The sequence below is a fragment of the Phalacrocorax aristotelis genome, chromosome 3, assembly GCF_949628215.1.
Source record: "Phalacrocorax aristotelis chromosome 3, bGulAri2.1, whole genome shotgun sequence".
NCBI lineage: Eukaryota > Metazoa > Chordata > Aves > Suliformes > Phalacrocoracidae > Phalacrocorax > Phalacrocorax aristotelis.
In genome coordinates, this window is record NC_134278.1 from 74744910 (window position 1) to 74769903 (window position 24994).

Consider the following 24994-nt stretch of genomic DNA (forward strand, 5'->3'; position numbering starts at 1 on the left):
CTATTGCAAGTGGCATGTTTGGGGTTGGTTTTTCCCCTGCCTTCTTTCTTTAGAATTGGGTTTGAGGGGGCAGGTTGGTGAATGGGAGCTTAAGCAAGCAGTGGTGAGCTGGAAAACCTGTCCAGAGTCCTGTGTCACATGTGAAGAGCAAGGGTGCAAAGGCAACTATTTCTGGACATGAAAGTCCCTCTCTATAGCAAATCCAAATAATATCTGAGTCCTGGAAACTTGAAATACCTTAGGGAGTTTTTAGCACTCTACAGCACTGTGAATATATTTTTTTGTCTTTTTTTTTTTTCTTTTTAATGTGTAGTTTTCATTTAAACTATAAAACATGCTCATACTGAATGAGATCAGCTACATGTAAAATAATTAATCTGCTGGATTCATGTGGAATTTAAATCAAAGAGATTTGAAATCAGATAAAAGGAGAAGAGGGAGAGATTTTTGCAAAGTTATATTCATGTCATCTTGATATTCTAATTCAGGACACAGAAAACTTAGCTGAAGAGGAAGCCTCAACTCCCAGCATTTAATTATAAGTTTGCATAGGGAATGCAAATTCTCAGTTGCTGGAACTAGCATTCACTTTCAGCCATCAGTGACTTCTGACGTTCTGCTGCTTTTAATCCTCAGATTCCTGTTCCTACCCTCGCATATTAAAGAGGATAAATACAGACCTCTGTTAAACTCAAAGCTTTTTAGTAGAATTTATGGCTCTAGAATAATAAAAAAATTTTTCTTTGTGGATGCAGCGCTGGGATCTTAAGTCAAACCAACAACAACAAAAAAGCATTTAAAAAGAGAGTGCAGCAGCTGAGAGGAAGATGTCATAGACTTTTATGCTTTTTATTTTGATCGCTTCATACTGAGGCCAACATTTAGAATGTGGGGAGGAGAGGATGAACTAAGAACTGCACAAGCCCTACATTCCGTGTTCCGTACATCACCATGAAAGCGGAATATCCTCAGTGCACAGGTATTTTGCCAGGTCTCCCCTTAGGTGCAGGTCACCTGCAGAAAACAAATGCTTCAGCAGTTTAAGCAGAAAACACTCAAAGCCATGAGCTGAGTCCCTCAGCCTGTATGAGGATGCAGCAGGGATGCCAAATGCTTCTTTCCCTTGATTTTGTATGTCAATCTGGTAGCACAGTAGCATTTCAGACTACTGGATTTAGTAGGACTGCCTATCAAAGAGGACTGAATATCAGGAGATTCATGTGGGCCAGTTTGCCTTCCTTCATGGCCCTAATGGAACCATGAATGGCAAGTACAAGACTCCATGCCTTTTAAGTTGCCGGAAGGTTTGACAGCAGCATGAACCAGCTCTAGCATTTTAGAATAATAACACAGAGTTTTCTTAAAAAGCCATTTTTTTTCACTCCCTTATCGCCTTCCTTTGGCATCTGAGAGCTGTGGCCAGGGATTGAGTTACTGTGCTGTCTTCTCTTGGGGGTTGTGAGGAGAGGTGATAGATGAAGCGTGTTCATGATATTGCTGTATGAGTGCATTTGCTTACTGTCATTCTTTTTGCCTGTGTAAGCGAGGTCTAAATCAGCAACAACACTAGGACCCTCAGGTAAAGACTTTGTGCTTGCTGTCCATCAGTTTAGTAGAAACCCTTGCAAGGCTGAGATGTGACTGACCCTGACTTAGAGGCCTGTAAGGAGTGTGCAGCAGCTAGGGCAGGGTACGTGGTACTCCTTTGGGACTGTGGCTGGTGACAGAAATGTTTCCCTTCTCATAGTTAAGCCAAAATAATGTGAAGCAAGCTAACATTTTCATCTTGTGTTTCCTCTGAAGACTACGAGTTTTTTGAGAGCACTTTGCCACCAACCACCACCACCACCACCACCACCACCACTGCTTCTACAACAACAGAACTGGAAGTTGTCTATCCAGAGACTAGTGTTGTTGGCACTGGCCCTGTGTCAGAATATGATATTGCTGGGAAGAAACGGTTCACTGGTAAGGATGTCCTTTGGTTTATGTAACTTACTACTTGTGCTGCAAAGAATTCTTGTTCTAGCAAGGTGAGCCCTTAAGCTGCAACCATCGTGCAAATATGTCCAACAGACTAGTGTGTGATTCTTGTAAGGACGGCCACCTGGGAAATCCAAAGAGCAGTACTTTGTTCATAGCTTCAATGATTGCGTGTGGACCCCCACTGATTTTGCTGAAGGAATGCAAACCTCTTTGTACTCTTTCAGTGTAAGTGCTCTGCTATGTATTCTGCGTTGTGTTTGGTTTAGCTGAGGTCAGTAAGAGAGCAAGTGTGTCTACTTTGGTGCTCAGTTCAGCACGATGGCATAATTTTAAGTTCACACCAGTAGTTCAATCACTGCAAGTCTCCATGCAGGTGTGAGTCTTCCTGGGCGACCTACTTCTTTTGCACTGACCCATGCAACCCCAGTGATTTCACCTACTTTGCGCAAGCATGGATGTCAAAGGAGTGCTTCAAAGTCAAGGAATGAGTGGTATTTTGGATATGAACTTTCCAAAAAGTAAACCCAACTGACATAAATTTGACTTTGCTATTTGTATCTTTGCTCTGTAGAAAGAACTTGGTGAAGGAACTCCCCAGTACGTTGACATGAGCCATGAGGCTGGCTCCTGTGTACATGAGCCATGAAAGTGTGTAGGTAGGTGTTGCAGCTCTGATTTCAGAGCTGCTCTGCTTCTTTGTCAGAGAGGCAGCTGGGGGCCAGACCGGAGGGATTTGGAGGTAGTAGGGCACTGCATTGCAGCCTCCACCCCAGACTGGTGACCACCCCGCAGCCCATTAGAAACCTCTGGCATCTGAACTGAGGTCAGGTCATCTGCTGGCTCACCTTGCATTTCAGATAGGGGAGCAGGTGATGGAGAGTCAGCTTTGACTCATGTCTTGCCTTCCCTTCCAATATCCAGAAGCTTCACGTGGCTTAGAGTGGAGCTCTGTTGCTGGAGTAAAAGGTTTGTTTTTGTATATGCCAAGACTTTTTCCAGTGCATCTTCAGTTTCCACGTCCAAACAATTTCGTGATGTTTCTATTCAGCGCTCTCCCTGACAGTGCTTCTTGATTCATTTAGCTAGAGAGGCTAAAATTAACTTCATTGCAAGATCTGGAAAAAATCCCTTTAGGGCATGAAATCCAATAAGATAAACCAAGAAATGTTGGTTTATGAACATTTCGAGGCACTAGGGAAATAATCTTACCATTTCAATGAATTGTAGTATTGCAACTGAATAAACATTTCCAATGCAAGTTTTATAGTCCTTACTTTGAATGTTACAGTGACTTTTAAGGCAATAAAAAGATGGTTTAATCCTTTCCTGAACTGAAGTGCAATTCCAGTCAGTGTAAACCTTTCAAAAATAGAAGTCACAGGTTGGAAGCACATGCCTGGAAGGTAGGGACTCATGACTCATGGTCCCTTAGTACCCAGGGGACCACAGCAATAATCTCTTTGTTTAACCTGGTCAGACTTCACTTTGGAATTACTCTTCTTGCTCCCTCTGTTGTTTTGCTCCAGCTTCAGGAAGTTTGTATAAGAACAAACTGCTTAGACCTATAAAGTCTTAGATGATCTAAAGCCCTGGCAGGGATCTGTTCCCATGTGTAGAAAGGCAGAGTTTGGGTAACATTTTCACCCCAACTTCCAGAGCAGCTGGAAGTAGTGTGTGGAGAGTCCTGCAGTCAGACCATTCTCTTCTGCCTCTCATCACAAAGACAATCCTTCTGTCTTTGCATAATTGGGTACAATTGTGAGTGTGGGCTAGACCTGAATATTGACATCCCATTCACCCTGCTCATCAATCAAATAGAGTGCAAGCTGTGCTTTGTTGGCAGCATTGAATCGTCTCTGGGCTGGAACGGGAGGAATTTTAAAATGCATCACAAAATTTGACTCTCTTCTTTTCAGGAAATTGCCAGCCTGTGTGGTACTCTATGGTACCTGCACACTGCTAACTAAATGCCACCCTTCCCTGTCTCTTCCAGCTCCTTACGTGACCTATCTCAATAAAGATCCAGCAGCCCCCTGCTCCTTGACAGAGGCCCTGGAGCACTTCCAGGTGGAGACCCTTGATGAAATCATCCCTAACGACCTCAGAGAGAAAGATCTGCTTCCCCTGAAAGCCCCTCACAACATCACTGTTGTGGCAGTTGAAGGCTGTCACTCCTTTGTCATCATGGACTGGGCCAAACCTGCTCGAGGAGACATGGTATCAGGTACTCTCTTGAGGGTTGCTTTCCTGATGGGGTGGTGAGGAAGGGAAAGGTTTTCTTAAATGACCATTTTTACTTTAAACTAAGCCAGTGTCTCATGGAGTTTTCACTCCTCTGCAACTTTCTAAGGGAGGTGAGCTATTTTCTGAGGAGCGAGGAAGGTCCCTCTGTCACCCCTCAGTGCCAGACTGACCAGCCCACATTGGTCCAGATATCTCAAGATTTTGGCACTGATTTTGTGCTAGTGGTTCTGAAGGAACTGCTTCTTGCCTGGATGGTGGCTGTGATAATGCATTGCTCGACTGAGGACTTCTGCCTCCAGGTAGCACCCTCAGCTCCACAGCAGGCACCTCCCAAGCCTGCCTTGGGAGCATCTTTCACACAGCTTCAGTCCCCTCCAAACAAAGGTGACTGCATGACTGGAGCTGGTCTGGGTCCTGCTTGGCTGTGAGCATGGCTACAGGAGTGGTCTGCCTGTAGAGGGGCTTCTGGCTTGGTAGTCTTCTAGTCAGCTTTTTTTTTTGTAGGAAAAGAATGTATTAGAGTCGATTATCTCCAGCGGAGTCTGTGGCCCAGGCTATGCTTACCTTGTTTTACCAAAATTTTACTCAAATATCAGTCTGACAAGCAAGGATGGGTTCAGGGGTGGGATGGGTTCAGGTTCAGGGATGGGGAATATGTTAAACACATGTATTAAATTAGATCTCCTTTAATGCCTTTAGACTGTTTGAGAGCCAGAGAGAAGTCCAACTTACTTCAGGAATGAATCTCAAAAGTTGCTGGAAAAACACTAAACAACTAAAATATTTTAGAAATTAATCAACCTCTGTTTGTCAGTGGACCCAAAAGGTCTTCAGTAAACATTGGAAAAGGCCACTGCTTTGGTGCTAACATCCAGTTTTTGAGGAGCGACCCTTGCCCGGCTCTGTAGCTGACAGCCATGGCAGAGGGGTGGGAGCTGGTGGAGCCGAAGCAGTGATAATGGTTGGGAAGGGAGAAGGTGGCACTTGAACAGGCTATGTGGTGTCTGTCTCTTCATTTTTCACTGCTGTTGATCCAGGACCTTACCGAGCACAGTTTGCATAACTATTAGGTTGGGTTTTCTTTTTGTTGTTGTTGTTTTTCCAAAAATGCCTAGTATTTCTTACTACATTGGTTTCTGCACAGTGTATCACTTAAAACAGTGAATGGGTAGCCTCTGACGTCTTTTTGCCTTCACTGTGATTTAAATCAGAATTTGCACCTGGGTACCACCCTCTGACGTAATGCTCCATCATTATTTGCTAATGACAGGAAATTCTTGTAGCCTAGGATTTTCCAGGAGAGTTAGGCATTGAATCACTTCCATATTCAAAGATGCTTCCACTCCTTTTAACCCATAAAATCTATCACGACATGTAGATATATAATTTACTTAAAATTTCGGGATCCTCACAACCACTTGTTTTTCCCATTTTCAGCCTATCTGGTATACAGTGCATCCTATGATGACTTTTTAAAGAATAAATGGTCAACCAGGACTACAGGGACTACTCATTTGCCCATTGAGAACCTGAAGCCCAACACACGGTAAGGATTCGATCCACTCTTTTTCAGTTCTGTTAGGGAAGTAGAACAAATTTTGAGAACTGTCAATCGTTTTTCGTGGCCTTAGCATAAATGTTTACATCCAATCTAGATTTTACTCATTCTGTTTGACAGCAAATTGTTTTTTAAACCACACAGCTACTTACATGATATCTTAATGATATTAACCCTGGAGCAGATGACTTTGTGTACATATATATATGTTTGTATATATAAAAACACTTATCAGTAACAGAAAATCTTATTTTAAAAATGCGTTTTCTAGTCTTATGCATAACTGAATCAAATTCTGGGGGGAAGAGTACACTAAAGTATACCCTTGGTGTTATGTGCTGTGGCCATTTTCACATACTGGTGTGGCCAAGATTTGATACCTAAGGGCTGGTGGGGAGAGGTCCCTCTCTCTGGTTTGTTTTTCCTGTCTGTTCACATGAGTTATGCTGGAAGAGAAGGCTTGGTGGTATATAATGAGGCTGTGGCAGTTGCTCAGAAGTCAGTTTGGCAGGAGCTTTAGGTCTTTATTTTGCAAAAAATCTCACTGAAGTAGCAGAACAAGAATGCATGCTTTGTGTGAGATTGGAATAATTCATGGCAATTGGGTGGGAGGAAAATGGCCACAAAGGGACTACGTTAAAATTACTTCTTTTGACAGATGCTTGGTGTCCCTCATACTTTCCTCTCAAATTCTGAGTCTGAAATACTTTTGGTGCTGCCTTGGGCTAGGTGATTGCTCTTCACATGCTGATGACTATAGTCTCTTAGACACTGGTGACAGTTGTTGCTCACATATTTGGTAATGGGGGAGATGCACTAGGATTGTGGGCTAGGACTAACATGCCTCACTTGATGGTGAGCTACGGATCAGAGCACCCACTCCTAAGACAGGCACGTAGAGCTTGTGCCACGGCAACACAGAAGAAAGAACGGGTGTCACCTAATGTATCTTTTCTTTCCAAGATGATTTATAGGTGAATGGAAGATTCTGCAGGTTAAAAGCTGTTGACTGAGAACCTCAATCTAGAAAACAGAGTATTGTTTGAGCATGGCCTTTATCTAAAATCTTAATAGATTAAATGATAAAATAAGATAAAATAAATAACGAAAAGTCAGTGCAGTATAGCATTTGGGTCTCAGATATGACCAGGCATGTTTCTTCTGACCACATTACAGTGCTTCTCCACACAGCCCTGACTTTAGCATAGTTTCCCACATGCCTTGCCCCTGCAACTGCCTCTGCTGGCCCTGAAACATCCAAGCATGAAGAAATAACAGTATGTGTTAAGATAGGGGTACTGCCCCTCTGTCTCCTCCCTGGAGATTTGCCTCCAACCAAAGAGTTCTGAGGACATGGCATCTCATTGGCAGAGCCAGCACCAGAGCAAGTTCAGCAGCAGCTCCTTAGGCAGATGCACCAGGGACACATCCACCAGAGGATACCTGCAGTGTCAACGAACTGGGAAATTAGCAAGCAAAAGGTGTATGGAGAGGCAGGATAAGCACACACAGGACACTCAGAAAGTTTTAAAAAAAAAAAAAAACAGAAATAAGATGTTACAGGAAAAGCTTTGTGTCATCGTACCCTCTCCTGTTCTGTCTGCAGTGCTGTCAGTCCCATGCTTCCTGAGGCTTTTTCTTACATACCCAAGAGATAAAAAAGGCAACCTGTTCTGAAGATTAATAAACCAGACCTCAGTGCAAGTCCTTTAGTGTGGTTCATGGTGCATTAAAGCAATATTACTTGCACAGTAGAGGGCTGCAATTGTATGCTCTGCATCTGCTATTGCCCTTGTTATAAAACATCTTTGTTACAAAGGTATGGAGAGGGGTATGGGGCACAGTTTATCTGTGGGTTTCACCTCGTATAACAAGATGAAAGAGGTCTGAGGTCTCCTAAACTCTGTTCCTAGATAGTGAGGGAAGTAGGTGCAGAGCCTCCTGCCTTTGTACATCCACATCCTTGTGACTTGAGGACACCCTTTCCCTAAACCTCTCTCCTCCTGCTGCTAGCCCCAGTTCCTGCCTCCACATCCCAGACTCTAGTACATCCCCAGCCCTTTTTCCCTTCACCAGTTTTCATTCCTCCCCTCTCACCCTGTGCCCCACGCAGGCCAGAGAAGCACTGCCTGTATGCCCCAGCTTCCCCTGGCTGGGCTCCTCCGTCCCTTGCTTCTCTGCCATTTCCACCTTCCACCCACAGCTCCTCATTCTTCACTGTCTTTCAGTCAAGAGTCCCCGTCCTACTGCCCCAAGGCCAGTGTTGAAGGTCAGTGATAGCTCTCTGCTTCTTGTGCCCAACATCTCAAGGGCTCCAGGTCACCAGAAGGAGCGGTTGCAGTGAAAGCCCCCAGGAACCCTGCAGCTGCTGTCCAAGCCATGCTCAGTGCAGGGGGGTTGGTGAGAGTTGAGTTGCCAATCCGTGACACATCCGCTGAGATGTACATTAACTCCAGGCTTCATAAGGTCGCAATTGGGCTGTATTTGAATGGAGTTTTATAGGAACAGCAAGGTTATAGGTTCATGCATCTCCATGAACCTAGTAACTCCTGTGTCGAATATTAAGGTTCTGTTTCAAAGTAGGGAGGTTCAAGCAAGTGCTATTTGTTTTAAGCATATTATTTCCCCAGCATCCTACTGAAGAATGGTATAATCCATTATCCTCTGTTGTATGCTCTGTGGAGGCAATAAAAGCTTCATGTGGGGTCTGTGGTGGAGAAGGAGGGTTCTTTACAACAGTGAAATTGTATCATCCAATCTCATTTACATTCTCCAAATCCACAGTCTGAATTGATTGCATATTTTCTGTGTTAAAAATAACTCCCTAACCACTGGGAAAAGACCCCATGCCTAACTAAGAAAATATGGCGTGAAATCTGAAGTTAGTCTAAAAATTTTGTGTTTGCTTTGTTAGTGCATTTTGTGAGAAATCTCTGATTAAGTCGGATTTACTGTATGCAGATGCTGTTGACTGCTGGGCGTCCCACGAGGGGTTACTGGTGGCACAATCTTGTGGCGTGCGCAGGGTATCAGAAATGGGTTGGCATCTTGGCAGAAGTCAGCCCCAGAGAAGATTTGAAGCTGTCAACATATCCTGGAAAACATCTGCCTGGTGTTTAGGTTTTACAAACAAAACAGAATTCTATGTTTAGCCCACGTCACAAGTTTTCTTCCGAGGCCTGGTCTGACCTCCATTTGAGAAGTGGAAGTTTTTCCATTACCAAAACCCTAGTCAGCTTCAGTAGGCACAGGAGCTGCTTCCTTGTGACATGCGAATGTAAACGCTAAAATTAGTTTAAACCATATTAAATCTTAAAAACAGCAGTCTTGACAATGTCCCTTACCTAACCTTAACTCTCAGCTGTCACAGAAGACTGATGCAAAGGGCTGGACAGCATCTGCTCAACTACTAAATCCAATCTCCTGCAGTCACAAACATTACAGTCCTCGTCATAAACATTTCAGTCTCCTTCTTGAGCATGGTTAGGCTTTTTCCTGCCTTTTTGAAGGAAAGCTGCATCAGTGCCTGGTGGGAGTGGCTAGATAGCATCATGATTTAAAACACTGTCCTTTACCACTGTATTTCCGTGTCTCAGCAAAGCTTCTACCCTGTCCACTTGGTTTTTGTTTCCTCCAGGGATATTTTGATCCCACAGTGCCTGCTACTAATTCCAGTGTTGTACAGAGCATTTCATAGGAGGCTCTCAAACATTTACTCAGGGCTCACAGCTGCAATCAGAGCCTGGATCTTATGGCTCTGGGGACCAGATGCACCAAAAATTTCTATTTCCTTTCTATATCTCTGTTAAAGCAAAGCCGCAGTATGTCCAACAAGCAGCATCAGCCACAGCTGGCTGCTGTGTATCACTAGAGAAGACAAAAGAGGTAAGATGTCAATGAAACCCTTGCCCTGTGCAAGCTGTAGACAGGTGAGGCACATACCTACCTCACACCAGCTATGTAGGAAGCTCCTCTTCCAGCTCTGCTCTAGTGTCTTATTCTAACATTTGTTGTAAATATTCATGATGGATGTAGTGCTAGGCCATTTTTGATGGAGGGAGATACTTTGCACTAGCCTGTGAACCTGCAGGCAGCTGATTTACATGTTTTTCTTCTGGAGGGATGGTGCAGTTATGGGAGGAGGGTTTCAGCCCCTGCTGCCCTCTCCATGTCTCACAGGAAGAAACCTGCCTGTCCTTTCTGACCCCCTCCCAGCCTCTTTTCCCCCTCATCCACAGATCCTGCTGGGTAGTAGGTCTGTGGGGTGCTGTCACATTGGCTTGTCCCGTCCCGTCCCCTTCCTGGACAGCCCATGTCTCTCCTTCCCAGACACCTGGTCAGCCACACCAGTTCCCCTCCTGTGGGCAGCAGCTGCGTGCTCTGCGTGTACCCTCTGCGCATTCACCCTGGCTCTCACCCAGTGCTGATGGAGGTCCAGCAGCAGCCATTCCACCGTCCCCGTGGCTGGCATGCATCATGGTGCTATGGCTCCTGCCCTGGCACTTACAGCATGCGCAGATGGTGCCGCTGCGCACCCCACAGCTGGCTGGCGTCCTGCCACCTCAGCCTGCCACAGGACAGGGCACCGGGCTGCGGGCCCATGCAGCCATGCCTTCGGAGAGGCTGGAAAAAAGATTTTACAGCTAACTGTTTTTTTAAAAAACAGCTGCTTCCCTAATTAACATGATTTGTAGCTGCAAGTGCCAGCTATTTAATTCCAACAGAAGGGAGACACCTTGAATTAAATCATAAAATCATTTTGCTCCAAGGGACAGGTATGGTGATACGACTAGTCATATAGTCTAAAGGAATAAAAATACTACATATTCATTGCCCAGTTACAATTTACTATGTCCTTTCTTGACGTGTCATTAGAGGTCATATATAGAATTTCAAAGGAGGTTTATTTTTAGGAGGAAAAGCTTTTTTCTTGTCTGTATTGAACAACAAATGGTACTGCATCTGTTTCAGTTGTGATTCTTCTGTGCGTATTGGTAACAATTCATTGCAATTCTGCCTAAGCAAAGTGTAATCAAAGCACAACCAACTTACACATTACAAGTTTTGTTCATGTATCTATGTGAAGAAGAACAGTTGAGTTATACTGATTTGAGATTTCTTGGCAAATTCTTCAGCTGAAGGATTCTGACTAATGAAAATGTCAGATGCCTGGACCAAGAAAGGCTTTGGCAATATCTTTTTTATTTGTCATGTCTGAGAAAGAAATATATCCTGACTGCATTATTTTATTGACATTCTTAATACAGCAATCATAGCATTGTCTGTGTTTAAATCACAGGTCAACAAGTCATGAGACCTGTCTCTCTTTCTGGCACAACTAGAGGCTTCTTGTGTATATAAAGGCTTAGGAACTAATTTTCCAATTTAGTAAAGGAAAATGTATTTATAACTTCATTGCTGTTGTGGTGGGTTGACCCTGGCTGGACACCAGGTGCCCATCTAAGCCACTCTCACTCCCCCTCCTCAGCTGGACAGGGGAGAGAAAATATAATAAAAGACTCATGGGTTGAGACAAGGACAGGGAGAGATCGCTCACCAAATACTGTCACAGGCAAAACAGACTCAACTGGGGGAAATTAATTTATTACTGGTCAAATCAGAGTAGGATAATGAGAAAATAAAAACTAAATCTTAAAACACCTTCCCCCCCACCCCTCCCTTCTTCCCAGGCTTAGCATTACCCCTGATTTCTCTACCTCCTTCCCTGCCCCTCCCCGAGTGGCACAGGGGGACAGGGAATAGGGGTTGTGGTCAGTTCATCACATGCTGTCTCTGCTGCTCCTTCCTTCTCAGAGGGAGGACTCCTCACACTCTTACCCTGCTCCAGTGTGGGGTCCCTCCCATGGGAGACAGTACCCCATTAACTTCTCCAACATGAGTCCTTCCCATGGGCTGCATTTCTCATTAACTGCTCTAGCGCAGGTCCCTCCCACTGGGTGCAGTCCTTCAGGAACAGACTGCTCTGGTGTTGGTTCCCCCATGGGGTCACAAGTCCTGCCAGCAAACCTGCTCCAGCGTGGGCTCCTCTCTCCATGGGCCCCCAGGTCCTGCCAGGAGCCTGCTCCAGCATGGGCTCTTCTCTCTATGGGTCTGCAGGTCCTGCCAGGAGCCTGCTCCAGCATGGGCTTCCCATGGGGTCACAGCCTCCTTTGGGCATCCACCTGCTCTGACATGGGCTCCACGGGCTGCAGGTGGATACCTGCTCCACTGTTAACCCCCATGGGCTGCAGGGGAAACTCTGCTCCTCACCCCTTTTCACTGACCCTGGTGTCTGCAGAGTTGCTGTTCTCACATATTATCACTCCACTCTCTGGCTGTAGTTGCACAGGGTTTTCTTCCCACTCCTTAAATATGTTATCCCAGAGGCGCTACCACTGCTGCTGATGGGCTCCACCTTAGCCAGCAGTGGGTCCATCTTGGAGCCGGCTGGCATCAGCTCTATCGGACATTGGGGAAACTTCTAGCAAATTCTCACAGAAGCCACCCCTGTAGCGCCCCTCCTGCAAGGTTTTCCTTGCTGTGCAAACCCAATACACTGTTTTTTCCAGACAGTCAGGCAGGCAACTTGAACAGCCATGTGTCCCAGACAGGCTTCTGTGTATGTAACAGGACACCTGAATGCACAGGTGCCCTGATTACATAGGTAATCAGTTCCTGCATTATGCATTAGATACAAAACTGCATGTTTTTCCCCACTTAAATAGGTGCATGAAGTTCTTAGGCTGCTCTTTCCTATTTCATCGCACTTACAGATCCAATGGGAATGTTTTAAAGCTAGCATTAACAGACATGTATTAAGTACATTGAAAGGGTTGCTCAGAAGGTGCCACTGTGTTGCAAAGGTGGTATCTAATTATACCTCTTTGGAAACAGTGGAAAGTCAGGCATCCTTACAGATGTTTTCACTATGCTTTGAAGCATTTCAGAAAAGATGTGGGCTGGAAAACGTTTTTATCCTGTTTTTCTGAAGTACTTACACCAAGCGCTGGGCTAAGTTGGTACAGTTTGGTGCTGTGGTCAGCCTTCTGCTGCCAGCCCCTGCCCTGATCCAGGGGGAGAAGCTGCAAGTGGGTGAAGGAGGTGTGGATGAATGCAGGTGTCCCACAAAAGCATTGGCAACTCAGGGGATTAAAGCAGTGCTCAGGCTGTCATGCTCTGCCTGGTTGGCCAGAAGTAGAGGAGCACATGGGAGCCTTTTTGCCTCCTCTGTTCTCTTTCTCCAGCCACGCTAAACACTCAGAAGCTTCAGTCAAGAAATCAAGGTCAATAGTTAAAACCATGGGCAAATATTTTTTGCCAGCAAGAGGATTGTGCTAGGCATGAGCAAAAAAGCACAGCCTTGCTAAATTTCGCTATTTAACATGGTTTCTTTTTGCCACCATGTGTGTGTTGTCTTTAAAAGAAAGCCATGAGTAATTTGTGAGCATCTTATAGTCATTAATTACAGGCAGAACTGGCTGCAGAAAGCAGGAGTGGAGCCGGTTTCTGGTGTCATCTGTGGGGCACAACAGGAATGGGGGCACATCCCCCATCCAGGGGTGGGAATGTGTCCCACAGGGGGTCTGACCATGGCTGTGCTCCAGGTCTGGCACAGATACGTGGCTCCTGCCACGGATGAAGTCCAGAATATTACAATTCCTGTAGTTTCCAGATAGACCTCACGTAGAGGACCTGCCTGTAATTTTTATAGAGTGAACAAGAAGATGCCCTGGCACGTACCCTGGAGGTAACCAGCTTGCTTCATGGCAAAAACCAGTGTTCACATGACTGCCATACTTCTGAAGAAGTGGATGTTATTTGCACATCTTTTCAGCCTTTTCATAGAGAGCAGTTTGATTTTGAGGCAAAGCAGTTCACCTTCGCCAAAGGGCTGGTTCAACCAGGTCCCCTCTGATTTATCATAGTGGATAGTTCTCATGTGCTTAGCTGGTGCAGAGAGGGTCCTTTCAGGAGCGACCTCCAGGCCCTGCTCTGTGGCTAAGTCCTTGAGAGACAGATACATCTGATGGTACAGATGGTACACACACGGTAAAAATTGAGTGGCAGACTAAAACCAGCAAAGTTCCTGCAACAGGATTGTGTTGAATTTTCCTGCTGCCTGGTAGGCTGTAAAGCATGAGCATCTTACATGGCATTAAACCACGTGTAACACTCTTATGTTGCAAGGGCTACTGTCATCTCTTGCGGACAGAGAGAAGAAAGGGGAGTGAAGTTTTTCATGTGCATGGTGTCTACACTTGGTGCATAAATTGTGCCAGGTGGTAGTAGCTTCCAGGGATGTCAGACCACCTTTGCTATGAACCACGCTGTCTCAGCCCAGCGTGGGCCATGCAAGTGGAGCAGCACTGGCAGTTTCTGTGCAGGATGGGGAGAGCTTTGCCACGAAGAGCAGCCTGATATGTTTAATGGGGCAGGCTCACTTTCACCAGCTGAGGAGCATCAGGCCTGCTACTTGGATGGGACATTGCCATGGGAAGTAATCCAGGGCTCAGCAGCAACCACCCCCACAAGTAAGCACTTGCCCTATTATGTGGGTCATGTGTAGAGCTTTTGGAGATGTCTACTTTGGGATGAGAGGCTAAATCAAGATCCAAATGCTATGTGGATGATACACTGGCCCAGTAATTTTTTTTATTAATTTCTTTTCAAGAATGAAATTGTGCAAGCAGGCAAGAAAGGAAAACCTAAACTCAGGCACTTTAAAAATGCTGCCCTGGAAACTTTCACAGTAATCTTCCATTCTAATTGGTGTCTGCTGGACTGGATACAAAGATAAAAGGGAGAGAAAAAAACATTAAGCTGGGGGAAAAATGTCAGGGTAGGCATCAACTAAAAAATCATTGTATTTGGAAATGAACTGAAAATGTGCTTACACGTATTCTTCTCTAAAGGTGAGGATGATTTTGCTTCTATGGAGCAAAGAATGGAGTTCTAGTGGCAAGTCATGGGCTTTGGGTTAAGCATGTGATTTAAATACTTTGGGGGAATCAATAAAGCAACGTGTGAAGCTTTCTCATATTACTAAAGTATTGTGATCTTAATGCTGCTGGAGTTTTTACAGAAAGGTCAAAAGCTTAGCTTTTGATCTCATAAAAATCTGATCCAGTTTTAGTTTGCAGTTTACACCACTGCTTTCGTAGGAGTTAATCTCGTTTAAAACTGTTGCTGAGATCATAATTTAATTTCCTTGCAACTTTTAGTCTATTGCTGTTGGTTGTGTCATATAAAGTGGATGTAGTTGTGTGTGGTTTTTGGAAGGAGGATGATATAAATAAACGATCCAAAAATACGCATGAGAGCAATTGCAAAAAGGAGAAATTTGTCTGTAACAGCCAGCTCGTACTCTGGCTCAATATCCAACTTGGTTTAATGCAAAGGACACCTGAACGCAGTAGAATTCTGCTGGTTTGATTCTCACCCTGTTTTAATATTATTTATAATATAGTCATTGCCATGGAATCAATGTTTTACTCTTATTTTCGCTCTCTTTTTGTTTCAGGTATTATTTTAAAGTCCAAGCAAAGAATCCTTTTGGTTATGGACCTGTTAGCTCTTCAGTCTCATTTGTCACAGAATCTGGTATGCTTTGCTTTTTATTTTAATCTCAAAACTGCATTCCTAATAACAGGTGTGGCAGGGCAATGACTGAAACCAACACAGTAATAATGGTGATCATCCTGAACTTGCTGCTTTAAGATTTTTTTTTTTTTTAGGTTAATTATTTGTTTTCAGTAAAGCTAGGAACATAATATGCACTCCTAATGCCACTGTGAAAATATAAGTGATATTAAAGTGAGCTTCAAGGGAACAGGAAGTTGAATTTAAAATACAAAAGACTACTAATGTTCCACAATACAGAAGCAGTGGGGAGTTTAATGTCTTTGATAGATTAACCAAACATTTAGCAAATTAGCCTCCTAATTGTGAACAGCTGAACAGATGGAAGCAGTTGTTGCTGGAAGAAATTTAGGAAAGAATTGTTCCATCAGACAGGCAAAGTTCTCTATCTTTTTTTTGACAAGGCATGCTGCTTTTTCACAGGGTTAATAGTGCATTCAAGAGCAACTCACCCTTCTAAAAACAGTATGTTAAATGAGCTATTTTTATTCATTATTTCTTCTTCCATTGAGCCAGAGGCCAATGACTCCACTGAATAATAAAGGACAATTTTTTCAGTCTTCACTTGAGTGAAAGGTCTGTTGTCTCTTGCAAATTTTGCCCTTTTGACGACATGGAGTTTGCTCAGTCTCTGGCTTTGCTCATTTGATTTCACCTTGTAGTGCTTGCTTCAGAAGCTCCATCAAGAGCCATGGAAGTAAGTCTTCACAGAAGAGAGACAAAAATGCAAGATAAGTAAATGGTCCTGCATAACATTTTCAGATTTTTTTTAAAGGAGTAAGAAGCTCAAGTATAAATCCAAGCATAATGTTTAACATTGGACAAATAAGGCATGCTGTGTCTTGCAGGGACTTTTGCTGATTAGCTGGCTGCCACTACATGGGCCTGAATGCCTAGTTTTCCTATCCAAAATCAGCTACCTTGTGAGCTTTATTTAACAGGTTAAATCCACCAAATTTCAAGTTTTATTTGCAGCACTTATCTTTCATTTGTCATGTGGCCAAAGGTGGCTTTCCAGCTGGCACAAGGACAAAAGCTGTTGCTAAATCTAAAGCCAGACGGTACAGTCACAGTGATGGAGTAGGTCAGAACAGACAGAAACTGTTTGTTCAGAGTGCTCTTGTAGTGCAATTGAAAGATTTGAGCTAATGAGAATATTCAATAAAGAATGCCATCATAGGATCAAGCCGCTTATTGAAAACATTTGATCTTACTCCTGGTAACCCACTGAAGAGAACAGAAAACCGTTGTTCTCTTTCATCAAACTGTAAAAACTCCCTGGACTTTTTTTCCCCATCAGTAGACAAGCACCATGCTCTTTCTTCAGGTATTTTGTGCACAGTAAGGGCTACTTAAGAGATGACAGAAACTGCGATGTAATGAATACAGACAAGCTAATGCATTAGACCATGTTTTTTTTTTAATCCTTACTCCACAACCATTCCATCCTTCTTTCTTTAAAAAAGAGAGTATTTCAAGTGAACAGAAGCTCCTGAGGTAGTCAACAGTGCGCCCTGCACTGCCCAGGGGCCTCCTGCAAAAATTCTGTCACTATGACAAAAAGAGTTAGAATGATAAATTTCTCATATTTTTGAATACCACTAAACAACTGGACTAAACATGATGGATGTCTGAGACTGAGATTTGCATACAAGAGGTAGGTTATGTTTCCCTTTGGCAGGCAGGCCTGCAGGTGTAACTTACACTATGTATTCAGAAGCCTGTAGTGAAACTGTCCCCCTGCTCTGAGAACCTTCTGAGAACAGGAAATCTGTTTTGAAGCTGGCTTTGAACTTTGGTACTAATCTCAGTAGAGTTTTTACAGTATCAGAATAAATACACAATCCTGTGGCAAGTTTCACCAACTAAGAAAACCAGTGGAATAACACTTATTAGCTCTACAAATCGAGGTGACCATGTAAATCCCACATTCATAAGGTAGCTAATGGCAGTTATTCTGCAACTGACATTCTCTTGAGTGACACTGTATGTTTCATATTATAAAACAAGATTTGGAACAGATTATTAAATTTTTTGTGTGTTTCATTCTTCTAGACAATCCCCTCCTCATTGTCAGGCCACCTGGTAAGTCTTATTCTGCTGTTTCTTTCATGAAGTGCATAAAACCTATACAAAACTGTTACAATAGAGGTGTTAGAAGAATATCAACACACAGTCTGAGTTACAGTTTTAAGCAGGAACAGGCAGTAATTCATTGTGCTAATTCACAAAACATTTTATTTCTTAGGATCCCTTATTCTGGTCTTTGAGGAGAGTTCCTGTAAAGATATGTTAGAATAAGCACTTGATTTTGGCCCATCTTTTGTCTGGTACAACAGCTTTAATTGTTTAGTGATAAGCGCTAAACTGTACTTCTCCTGTATCTGTATCCTTCAGTTGACTGAGCATAGTTTGAACAGTGGGATCAGGTTTTCCTGTCTCTAGCAGCTATGCTCATCTATACTGATCATCATGCCCTTATAAATACTAGAAATTCAAGGATTTGTTACTGACCCAAATGATATGCTACAAAGCTATTGAGCTTGCTTTGCATTTCCAAATTTGCAATAAGCCAGTTCAGCCCCTAATCAGACGAGCTGATCTGCTGGTGCTGGGACCAGCCTTGCTGACATGTACATGAGTAGGGTAACCCCAGGCAGCACATGCCCTTGGAAGAGGCGCAGGAAAAAAGACCTCATAGTTAATATGCTCTGTCAGATTTCCTAAGCAGTTCAAATCGTTGGTTCTGGGGCTTTTTGACTAAACTGTTCATGAAAACAATGTCCAGTGTCACGTCCAATGTCCACTCTCCCTTCCATGTTTTATTACACTTGTTAGTCTGTTTATTCCATGTCCTCTCAGATGCCTCTGATGACACACAGATAATGGAGAGCATGAGCACACTATGTTTCTGGCAGTCAGTGTGAGAGGCCCCTGAGAGTGGTGGGCTTCCCGTGCCCCCTGTCGCCTTCAGGTTTTTTGCTGTCAGTTATTTTGTGGGTCTGTTCATGGAAAAGTTTTAGAAGGTGATGGCTTTTGCAATTGTATTTTCTGCTTCTACTGGACAAAGAGAAAATATTTTTGTGTAGCTGCAGTCATAGAGATAAGATAGATGAAAAAGGGTGGCAGAGCTCTGGGACCCTGTGGAAATTAAGAGCCTCTGAACATCCAGACAGGACATGCTGAGTTTATCCTTCAGGATTTTTGGAGGTGGGCAAAAGCGATGGACAAAAGTAGACTGTTCACAGCAATAAAACTACATCCAAGAAGCAGATAGTTTATTGCTTTATTCTAAAGAGAAAGCTGTGGACAAAATCCTGCAATCCTTTCACCATGGGAGTAATTGCATAAAGTCAGTCCAGTTACATTTGTGTCCAAACCGGTGGAGTTCTGAGCATTGCTGATCCAGGATTGCTTCTCACACGCAAGTGTTTGCAGGATTTGGTCCACGAGCCCAGTGAGAGGCAGGAAGAATGACTAACAAAAACCCCTTTCAACCTCACTTGTAAACCACCTCAAAACAGCACAGTAAAAACAGGTTTTTTGTGCTGTAGCTAGAGAGAAAAATACCAGTTATCACATTGGAAGCTTTTTGTGTATTTATGTATACATTACTATAATTTTCAAAAGAAATTGTATTGTCTTGGTTAGTATAAAGCAAACTTTTAGGCAAGACAGTAGGAATGTTTAGTCTTTTGCAATGCTGTTAAGCAGTATCCTCTGCAGCAGTGCTCCGGAGAGACTTCCCCAAGAAAGGTCTCACTTGTCTTATTGGAACCTCATCTGTTTTGATGTAATGTGGGAAAACAAAACAGAAAAGTACGTTTCTGATTGGATCATTTTAACCAAATAGCAAGAATAGACTTTAATTTACATTGCAGACTGTTACTTACTGGAGAATTTTTAACATCTGTTTTTTAGGAGAAGGAATAAGTTTTGTACTCAGTGTTAAAATGCAAGTGGCTGCATTTAGACAGTGTCAGTGTCAGACCTAAGATCAGGCTCTGTTTAGAAAAGAAACTGAGTATTACTAGGTAGAGAAGATGTCTTACTAAAAATGGTGAGACTATTTGTTTACTTAAAACTGTGGTTCAGTACATATGATTTTGACAGTTATTATTGTCCACTGCCTAGAAGGGGTTTAATCAAGTCCCTTGATTTTTAATATTTTTTTGTAATATTTGTTCTTGAAGTAGTATTTCTGGATATAGAAAAGTCACGCATTAATCTGCTACAGCATCTCTTGTAAAACATATTATCAGATGTTAACCTCAGCAAAACTCAGACTGAAATACTAAAGTCTGTCCTTAATGTTGAATTATTTTTCTCCAAGGTGGTGAGCCTATCTGGATCCCGTTCACCTTTAAATATGACCCCACCTATTCAGACTGCAGCGGCAAGCAGTACGTGAAACGAACTTGGTACCGAAAGTTTGTAGGAGTGGTTCTTTGCAACTCCTTAAGGTATAAGATTTACCTCAGTGATGACCTGAAAGGTAGGCACCAAGATTAGTTTCCTATCTATGATCACTTGTCATCTCCATCTTGCTTTCTTCATGTCCTCTGAGAAAGAAGTGTGTGACAGCTGTCTGGGAGTCGTTCTCTCGAGAAGGTCCAGTGTGATAGTTGAGGTGTCCCACTTTTGCATTAACGCTTACATTCTGGAATTAGTTTTCAAGCAGAGCTCTTTAGACAAAGGACAGGCAGAAGTTTCCCTTGAAAAGCCTGTGTGTTTTTGTACCCTGAGAAAGCAATGTGCTTTGTACTGTCAAAGTTCTGTTCCCCACACGTCTCCCTGGGAAGTCTCATGCTTGCTCCATAAGCAGGCAAGCCCCAGCTGCATGCAGTCAGACAGAGCAATACAGCCTAGAGAGCCCCAGGGCAGATCAAAGTAGGGAATGGTGGAGGAAAGCCTGGTATTACAGTGACTGGGTGAGCAGTACTCCTAAGGGTTAACACTAGCTCTTATACAGGTGTATTTACTGAGAGTTAATGAAGAAAACTTTCCATATTGTTGATCTGGGGTATTGCGATTTCTCACAATGGCTTTTCGGATTATGCTGATGTGTTATTTTTGTTGCAATGCATTTGTATAGTTTAAAGGCAGTGTTTGAATATGCAATAAGAAATAATCAGGGTGGCAGGACCCACCTCATCTGCTAGAGAGAGAGCTCCACAGTTTTTAGTTTTCTTTTAAGACTGTAGTCAAACTGATAGTATTGACAAGTGGAGTGTTTTTTACTTTCTCATGACACATTGAAATGACTGGTTTGGTTGAAATCCTTCCACCTGTTACCTGTGGTGCAGTGTCTGAGGACTTGTAAAATGCGGAATACCCCTTACTGAGCTATAACCCATTTCTCTTTTCCATAATTTCTCCTTCCATACTGTGGAGGTAGCGTTCCCCCTCTTTTCAGCCACAGTTTGTTCACTGGTAATACTGTGTTTGTCACTGTAGTACTTCTGCTTTCTCCCACATCTATTTTCCTGGTGGCAATGAGCACCCCAAACAAAAATACTGCTGAGTCAAATGATCTCTCTGTACCACCCTTCAGACACCTTCTACAGCATCGGGGATAGCTGGGGAAGGGGCGAGGACCACTGCCAGTTTGTGGATTCACACCTGGATGGAAGAACGGGACCTCAGTCATATATTGAAGCCCTGCCCACCATCCGAGGTATGGCAATGCGGGAGTGGGGTGCTGGCCAGGTACCTGTCATCCTGTCTGTAGGTTTAAGGGGTAGGGAGCAGGGCACAGAGTGAGGCTTTTTGTCCATGGCTGCTGGAAGCTCTCTGAGGAATCCTGATGGGGTAGGTGATGAGATGGTTTTGTACTCAGGCCTAGCCAAACAGGTTATGGAAGTCCCAGAAGGACTTGTGTGTGTTGAGAGAGGGAGAGAGACAGAAAGAAAGAGAGGGGCAGATGATGTGAATAATTTACAGAAAACAAAATGCAAAAACAGAAAGAAAAAAAATGTATAGGTCTATGAAACCTTTCTCCCAATTATAAGAGATGTGCACACTCTTCCACGTGCCACAAAGGACTGGCAAATCTTTGCAAATACGTTTTTTGCAAATGATTTTTGACCAGGTCATTCAATGCAAAACACTTAGGAGTATGTCTAGTGGCTTAAGGTCCAACTGCAGGACTTTTATTCTTGCCTTGTAGATATCTCCCTCTGAATGAAAATTCTCACTTTGAAGGAGTTCCTCTGAGTAAACTGGCCAGCTCACATAGCCATGAGAGTGATGGCTTGATCTACAAAATGGACCCAATCATGAAAGTCAGCCTATCTTTTCAATAAGTCAATTGATTTAAATTATTCAGTTGGCTTTAATGGTTTCCATGTTAATTGTTTGTTATTCTTTTCATGGTGGCGTTACCAGGAAGAAACTGAAATAGTCACTGATATTTATACATCACTGGGAAGTACTGCATTTCTCGGTTCAAAAGAGGGATGATTAATCCAGATGTGTATTACTAGGTCTAGAAGACAGAGATAGAGCGCACAGAAATTATATTACTGGCACAAGACATGAGTGTTTCAGATGTTCCAGTGCACAAGCTATGCGGAGAAGAATGCTGCACTTCTCCTAATGCTTTAAGCAGTCACATTCTTTCAGCAAATGAAGAAAAAGGAGGAGAAAGGGCTTAACTCCGTATTTACTTGCATGAAATGATACCTTTTTGTTTTATGAAAAGCTGGTGTTTGTTGATAGTCTCTTGAGCCCTATGAGATAATACGATCTGATGGTATTTTTTGCCCCAGAGTCCTTCCTATATTTAAACTGACTTCCAAACTTCATAAACACAGCTGAAATGTAGCCACCTCTTGGAGTGAAATGCAGAAGCACTTTGGCAGACCGTAGCATTACACAATAGTTCAAGAGACTTTGAACAGTAAAACCAATCAAAACTACAAGAAATATGAAGGACCAGAATTAAATAATTCAAGAAAGATCTAGGCCAAATAGCAGGGCTAGCAAATACCCTTTTGACAAAACTCCGTAACAGACAGCTTCTAAGTTTTCTTTTGGGCTGTGGGATTGACTCTTGCTGCGTCTGTTACTTTTGTTAAATTACTATGTCTTTGTTTGAAATGCAAATGGACATTTTTCTCCCAATAGGGTATTACCGCCAGTACCGCCAGGAGCCTGTATCATTTGGACACATTGGACACACAACCCCCTACTACTATGTGGGCTGGTATGAGTGCGGCGTGCCCATCCCAGGGAAATGGTAGCAGTCTGCTTTCCTGTCCTAGGCAGACCATATTTTTCGAGTGATTTCTACCAGAGGACTGTGAGCAACTGATTTGGAAAAGAAGAAAAAAAAATATATAAAAAAGATACACGAGGTCAACCAGTGAAGACCAGCTGCTCAAGAAACCCCTGTGAAGCCAAATATAGTCCCTATTTTACCAGCCTAAATCTGTGGTGCTGCTTGATTTCTGCTTGGAAGCAGGGACAGGATATAAGTTTGGTGTCCTACCTTCCTCCTCTGGGTCTTTAAGGCACGGAGAGGCGGTTGCAATGTGTGCGACCTGTGAAAACTAGAACTGTATTAGCCATGAAAATTTGGAATTTTCCTATATCTTGCAGGAATGACCTAAACATGCTGTGCTTGCTTAATGGGATGCTAAACTGTCCTTTGCTGCCCGCCGGGGCTCCCCTATGCAATTGTGCCACAAAACCGGTCACCCACCAAAGGCAATTCTCCTGAAGACTTACCCTGTGGGTTTGCCCACTGCTGGACTAATCACCAGGTCACAGTGTAAATTCACTTTGAGATATATATATCTATATCTATATAAATACAGTACTGTACATCTGCAGAAGTACTGCTTAGAGATGCTGAGTTTTTCTTGTTCAATAGATAAATATGTTTGGAATTTTTATGTAAAAGGTGCTGTTAATTCTTTGAGATATTGCTATGCACAATATATTAACCAAGGAAAGAGCTGTATTCTTCTTGTGAGTACTGTTGATCTAACATTTGAATTATTGATCAAAGACCTGTGTTCCACTTCCTTGGCAGCCTTTGGACTGGACGTTCAATGGGAATCTGCCCCTCTACCCATGTGTCACACAGCGTGTCACTGTATAACAAGCAAAATCACATATTCAGCAGTTTATCAGCATGAGCTAAACTTTCTACCCTTTACTATTTCAAAGTTTTAGTGCAACTTTTCTTCAATCCATTTTCATCTTATTTAGTATGTTATTTATTCCTTGTCAGTATCTTCCACTTCACTGTGCGGAGGCATGGGATGAGTAACTTGCAAATTAGAAACTGCTTTTAACTTATTTGCCCTCCAAAAAGAAGCCCAAGCCACCAATATGAGAGTCAACTAGCAGGAAACAACTTTGACTGTCACCTTTCGTAGGAACCAATTGGGTTACAGTTCATTTAAAGTACTATTGAAATCTCTTCCATTCAGATCAGAAGCTGACATGGATGAAAAGTATAATGATGATTTTTTTTTTTTAGCAGGCATTTGGAAGCATGCAATAATGTAGGATTTTAGTAGTCCTTCTGGGCAATCTAGCATTAATGGTTTACCCAGTAACTTTCATGGTCTTACCATTTCATGGTAACAACTCAACGGCCTTTGCTCATTGAGACCACCATTCTGACAGCCTGGGAGAGTGGCAGCATACCTGGGGGATGGATCTGGTCTCTGGTCCATGTCTCACTCCTTCCAGCTTACATGCAGTGTAGGTCTAACATCTTTTCACTTGCTTCCTGTAGTTATTGTAAATCATATGGGAGAAAAAAAAAAAAGGAACTAAAGAGATGGAAAGAGCATTTTATTTTTCATAATGATTCAGGTTTTAACATTTTAGTTGTTCTCACATACTTTTGCTTCAGTACAGTGCCAATATATGGTCTTGAAGTATAACTTTTTTCCCTAATAAACCTATGATACATGGTTCCATTTCTATGACATCCTTTCTGGTCATCTGTGTCAAGTAATCTGACAAAGTGACAAATCGTTAGCTTTCAGAAAGTCTTCCTTGGGAGAGGAGTAGGTGTCAACTTTTTCTAAGAGACTGGAAGCATGTGAGTGTGTTGTTCTCTTACGAAGGTGGTTAGCAACTAGCATGGAGTTACCAAGGACAAATCATGCCTGACCAGCCTGATCATATTCTTTGTTGAGATGACTGGCTCTGTGCACAAGGGGAGAAAAGTGGCTGTTATTGACTTTGGCTTTTGTGAGGCACCTGACATGCTGCCATGTAGGCAGACTACTGGGATAAGGTTTGGATAGTTGGACTTAAAGCTAGATGTAAAATTAGCTGAGATACAAGGCTCAAAGTGTTGTGATCAAAAATAGTGCAAAGTCCAAATGACAGCTAGTTGCAAGTGCCACCCACAGGGACCAGTACAGGGCCAATACTGTCTAATGACCTGGGTGATGAGATGTAGTGCATGGATGGAGCACATGTAGAGAGTGGACCGTCAGCAAGCTTGCGGCTGAAACTAAACTGGGGCTGGGGAGTGGTTGGTGTGCTGGAGGGCAGAGCTGATGATCAGAAGGACTTTGACAGGCTGGAGAAACTAGC

At 43.1% G+C, this 24994-nt stretch overlaps 1 protein-coding gene across 1 annotated transcript in view; it reads left to right on the forward strand.

The window, feature by feature from the left end:
• Positions 1 to 24368, forward strand: part of FNDC1 (fibronectin type III domain containing 1) — a 76275-nt gene extending 51907 nt beyond the window's left edge. The window contains exons 13-20 of the mRNA XM_075088025.1: positions 1804 to 1968; positions 3980 to 4210; positions 5668 to 5776; positions 15309 to 15388; positions 17483 to 17512; positions 19761 to 19922; positions 20982 to 21104; positions 22556 to 24368. Of these exons, the coding sequence (XP_074944126.1) occupies positions 1804 to 1968; positions 3980 to 4210; positions 5668 to 5776; positions 15309 to 15388; positions 17483 to 17512; positions 19761 to 19922; positions 20982 to 21104; positions 22556 to 22671 (1016 nt within the window). The 3' untranslated portion in view covers positions 22672 to 24368. The remainder of the gene's footprint in view (positions 1 to 1803; positions 1969 to 3979; positions 4211 to 5667; positions 5777 to 15308; positions 15389 to 17482; positions 17513 to 19760; positions 19923 to 20981; positions 21105 to 22555) is intronic.
• Positions 24369 to 24994: the final 626 nt, after the last annotated feature.